The 5,766-nt window shown below is 33.7% G+C and overlaps 1 protein-coding gene across 1 annotated transcript in view; it reads left to right on the forward strand.

Annotated features, from left to right (window-relative positions):
- The window catches only part of LRP1B (LDL receptor related protein 1B), a 1,708,438-nt gene that overhangs the window by 1,045,787 nt on the left and 656,885 nt on the right, over positions 1-5,766 (forward strand). The window contains exon 18 of the mRNA XM_011354519.1: positions 250-366. Within this exon, the coding sequence (XP_011352821.1) occupies positions 250-366 (117 nt within the window). The remainder of the gene's footprint in view (positions 1-249; positions 367-5,766) is intronic.

The following is a 5,766-nucleotide window of genomic DNA, read 5'->3' on the forward strand; positions in this document are numbered from 1 at the left end:
GAAGTGTGTGAGGATTACTGAATACCTTGTCACTTAGCAGTCAATTAAATTGAAGGACAAAGCATGTGAACTTTAGACAAGACAAGCAAGTTGATATTGTCAAAAATTAAATAAAAATTTACTTTTAAAATACTTTATCTAATAGAGCAATATCTGACATGTAAAAAAGATATGGCATGATTTATTTTATCTTTAATGTGTTTAAAAGGCTTCTAAATTTATTCTTTGTACATTAATTGATCATCATAGTCAGAACATGCCAGGTGGACCAGTTTTCTTGTGGAAATGGGCGTTGCATTCCCAGAGCCTGGCTGTGTGACAGGGAAGATGACTGTGGTGACCAGACAGATGAAATGGCATCTTGTGGTAAGTTATGGGTGAACGGTGGTATTAATAGAGAACTGTGTCAGGTAGATTTTATTCACTATATTCTCTCTTAAAGGCTATTCATTTCATTATGAATATAAGTCAACAAAGCAGAAGATCTATACTTTTTATTACTGCCGTTTGGGTCTAAGTGTGTCTTTTAATAATAACTTCGGAATATATCCCGTTCATGAGGCAGTACCATATTCTTGGCTAGAATAAATGGATCCAAACATAGTGGATTTTGTTAGGAAGTGGTTATTATAAGGCTAACAGAATATTTTCTAATGTTCATTATTAATCTTATGATTAAATTTTTCAAACAGACTATCTCACTGAGTGACACTTGGAGTAAATGAGGACACATTTCTTATTGGCATGCATATATTATGTTCTTGGAGCAATAAACAATATAGTCCAAGGTTACAAAACTGGTAAACTGTATATTTTATTTCTATAGATATATGATTTTGAAGGACAAATTGTTATTAGTTTAATTTTGTTAATGGAGAAATTCCTAGTCACTTTTCAATGATCCTCTTACTTTTGAAAACAATAAAAAATATTGTTACATAAGTTACAATTTTAATTATTCTCATTTGTACCCTTATATCAGCATATTTTATTATTTTTCGTCTCAATAATATATAGTGAAACATAGTAATAGGATGAACCAGATTTTCTAAGACATGTGCTTTATTTCAAGCATGGCTGTAGATTTTTTAAATTACCACTGTGAAATATATTACAGAAGCTTAGGACATTTATTAAAAATATAATACAATTGAGTATATATTTTTAACAATTTAACTTCATGTTATAATACTTCTAACAGTTGGAAAATGAGAATATTTTTTTTTTACTTCTCAATTTAAATGGCTCTGTTTAGGGGCTGCATTCTCTATGTACCTATATCTTTCATTTAATTATTTTTTTAAACTCGGCTATTAAATCCCTATAGACATTTGAATGCGTAATGACTGAAAAAAGTAAAAATCAAGTGGTACAATATGACATTTTGAAGAAGACAATAGCAGTGTTGAAGAAGAAAGCAATAGAGAATCACACTATAACAATTAATTATACATTTTAAATGTAGAATTTCCAAAGCCTGGCCAATAAAAGGGGTTGAGCAGTATATCTTCTCTGCAATGTCCAGACTAATCGTGTGGCCCAAAATATGGCTGTCAGCTTCTAAGTGGCTCTATTTTCTTAGGAAAATGTGTTTCCTTTCCTGTTCTCAGCATCTCCACCCAGAGAATACCAGAAAAGTAACGAGCAAGTTCAAAATATTAAATACAGAGAAGCCCTGGAATCAGAGTCCCAATTCAGATAAGAAATGCCATGAAAACAATATAGAGTAGAAAAATAATGAGCTCATTAGAAAACTTTGATTAGGCCTTTGATCTGTTTATTCTTAGTAATATGTGTAGAGTAAGACCTTTTTCTTTATTTTAATGATGATTTATTTGAATCCAAAGCTGGGGGAATCTCTAAAATTTCAATAATTATACTTGCAAACTGACATCCCTGTCATGAGAGGAGAAAAAGAGAGTTTGGAGAGGGTCCAGAAACATACTTCTTTATCAAATCTTTACAACAAATCTATGAGAAATGTATTACTGTCCATGTCTTATAAACAAGCAAATCAAAACTAAGAAACATTTCACAACTGGCTTGAGATCAAAAGGTGAATAAATAGCAGGATCAGGCTATGGATCCAGGTATGCTTGAAATTAAAACTCAGCTGCTTTAGGTTGACTTTGTTTGGGAACCATGTGTAGGGTGGTAATAGTGGGCAGATAATACCATTATACATATCTGTGAATATCTTTATTTAAATGCAAATACACAAATAATGAGTTTTATTCATTGGTGTGCTGGCAAATCTTAACGTCTGGTAGGGAGGAACACTGATCTCATGGTTGCCAGTTTTGTAATATAAATTCTCCTACCAAGGCCAATATTAAATTGCCAACATGACTGTCAATTGTGGAGCTGGGAAAACATGTGAGTACCAGTATACCTTATATCTACAGTATAGATAGAGTAGATGTAAATAACTTGAGGAGTAAAATAATCAGAAAATTATGAACTTGGAGGATTTATTGCCCTTGTTTTCAACATAATTTATTTAACTGTAAATTTCTATGATTTATTTGTTGTTTTTGTTTTTAAATAATGGCTACATGCCTAACAACTGCCTCATAGAATTCTTGACAATTTAAATATCGTCTTTTGTGAACTGGTACAAAACCCCCTCAGTACACCACTGGATATGAATGTTGTGTCCAGAATAACCAGACCCAACTTGAGTGCTCTTAACCAGGAGACAGTTTATTAGCCGGCGGCTGTCCTTGCAAAGGAGCAGCCTCGAAATGCCAAGATACAAGGTTTTTAAGCCCCAAATCCCATTCCTCATTCTGTCTTAAACACAAAGGTCCATCTTTCTCCTATTCACTACCTGTCAACCCACTGGTCAGGTGTGCAAGCGGGAAGTACAGAAGCAGAAAGCTTGTGTTAGAATGTTATGTTCCTATGGGTGATTGCCTATGTTCCCATGGACAATAGCCAGTATTCCCATGGGCGATGGCCAAACAGTAATTTTCAGCTTATATACAATTGATTATTTTTCATGCCACGCAAGCAAGCAGGGTTACACAGGCTAAAATTGGCAGTTAGCGTATGAGCTCATTGTTACAAGTTTCATGATTAACAGAATGTGGTTTGGGGTTCCAGAAACTAGGCCTAAGTTATAGACTTTCTTTGTCCAGTTTCAGGTTTTAATTATTCTTTAACCCTTTCACATTTCAGCAGGCCATTATAATGAACACATTGTGAAATTTAGTTGTCACATAGTTTGGTTCTAAAATATAGCCACATTTTATAAAGTGTATTTTTCTGTGCAGAGAGACTTAGAAGCTCACTGGAAGACTGGAGAATGGCAAAGTCACATGAAGCCAGTACCTTTAAGACAAATGAGGATAATAAAAGCAGCATCTCTGACCTTTCTCTGGATTCACAATTTTATTATCCCCCAACAGGCATCTCTAGGAGCGGCAGAAAAACTAGACCTCAGAGTCTAGGCTGAAGGTCCCTAACCCAGCTTTATTTTTCTTTGGTCTCCAGTGAAAAGGAAAGGCCTGTGGTCTTCAAGTGCTAACAGTGAAACCCTAGTGAGTAGCTGCATTACCAGGAATCGAAGTCTCAGAGCTACACAAATACCTTCTCTGTCTCAGCCATTGTATTACAGCAAAGCAACAATACAGATTCTGATGGTCAACCTTGATATATGAAGATTGTTCTTAAATAATTAGATAAATAGATGAGAGAATTAATGGTTGAAAGCTAGTTGGATAGTGGTCTGCAACTGTTGTTGTAAGACTTCAAGGTGTCCTAAAACTCCTTCCAGACAGACCATGAGGACTGTTGGGGGTCTAGGGGAGGCAGCAGAATTAGTGAAGGGGGTGGCTGAGAAAGAATAGAGTAGTACAGGACAGGCCAGAGGAAACCCCTGCCTGAGCTGTCTTCCCAGAACATGAGCTGTGGTGGTGATAACAAGAAAACACAGGGGTGGCATAGAATTGAGTTTCTCAGGGGGAGCCCCTTTCAGAATTGGGAGAATCTGCAAGTATATAATGATGAATCCTCTTAATGTAATGAGTAGAAAATAATTCTAGAAAGGGAGCCGCAGATTGGGGGAATTTGGAAAAGAAAGCACAAAACAAACCCTGTATCTATAAGAAGGAGAGCAGTTTGAGGAAAAAACAAAACTTATATTGCCAGTAAACCACACAGGTTATCACAGTATCGTTTCCCCTTTACAATATAAGACACATGTTTCTCTCCAAACGTAGTCTTTTCTTTAGATACATTCTTTTATCTTTCAAATTGTCATTTTAAATAAAAATTTATATCAATAGAGAAACTTACAGTGATGATTTGGTGGGCATAATCTCACTTTCAAAGTTGTAAGAGAATTGCATACATTTCTCATATAAAAATATTCTATACTAAATACAAAATGACAAAAATATTGTAAATTATTTAATTCATTGCCTCTTTAAAAAAAATCACCCTACTTGGCAATAATCTAAAAATAAATATAGGTTCAACTATTTCCCTGTTTTATTAAGCATCATTATAAAATTGGACTGATCATATTTTATTTTTCCCATTGGAATTGATCAAGCTCCCATAGGTTTAATATTACCAGAAGAATCTGCAATTACTTTTCTTTTTTAAAACTTCAGCTCCATGAACAACCTCTGTTGTGTTTAACAACTCCTGTTTTATACTGAAAATAGTATTAAAATTGAGAATTAAACATATGAGAAGCCTATGATTAGAAATGCTTCTGTAGTCAGGAGCTAAATGTACTGTAACTGAGGGTTACATTTTCCATAGAATTCAATAGCACTATTTATAAATTTTATTTTATTTGTGGGCAAAAATTTAAGTGGGAAACACTTAAATAATTAGGAAGTCCCTTGAGGATTCTGTATTGATTTTTAAACAAATATTTTAACTTTTTCAGTAATTATGTGTAGAAAAGAAAATTGATAAATTGATATAAGAGATAATATTTTGAAACTGTGAAGCCTGTGACAGAAGTGGACTGTGTCTCAAGGAACTAAGTGGTCAATCTCATTTCAAGGATATGACTTAGCATTGGTTCTCAACTTTTGCTCTCAATAAAAGAATGATGCGAGGAGCTTTAAATCATCTGCCCATTTGCCACTCCAGACTAATTAATAGCTTAATTAAGAATTTCTGGGGTGGGACACAATAATCAATATTATTAATACTTCCCATGTGGTATGGATGTGCACTCATGTCTGAGAATTGTTAAGGCAGTGGTTCTCAAACTTGGGCATGCATCAGAATTTCCTAGAGGGCTTATTAAAAAACAGAACTCTGGGCCCTATTCCTAGAGTCTCTAACCCAACAGGTCTTGGTTGGGGCCCAAGAATTTATACTTCTAACAAATTCCCAGTTAATACTGATCTTCACGCTACTCTTCCTGAAACCACAAGTTAGAAACCACCATTTATATTTGATTTTATCTTATATACACTAATGATATAATTATGTTTATATACGCAAAACTAATTCAAGATGGAAGCAATTATCCAGACAAATTTTCTGCCTATCTCCACATTACAGCATTAAATATAAGAGTATTTTATGATTATACATAAGAATATTTCAAATATTTTCCCTTTTTATAGTCAAAAACAGTATAGTTGTTTATTTTAAACCTTATTTGAACAATCTTTGAGTTGTTCTCTCTTCCAAGTATCTCATCCTAATTGAGAAAATAATAATACATTTATTATTTTTTTATAAAAGACTTGAATATGAATTGATAACTTCTGATTTGTTCTAAGTGTTTAATAT

Source organism: Pteropus vampyrus, unplaced genomic scaffold, assembly GCF_000151845.1.
Source record: "Pteropus vampyrus isolate Shadow unplaced genomic scaffold, Pvam_2.0 Scaffold17, whole genome shotgun sequence".
In the NCBI taxonomy this organism is placed as follows: Eukaryota; Metazoa; Chordata; class Mammalia; order Chiroptera; family Pteropodidae; genus Pteropus; species Pteropus vampyrus.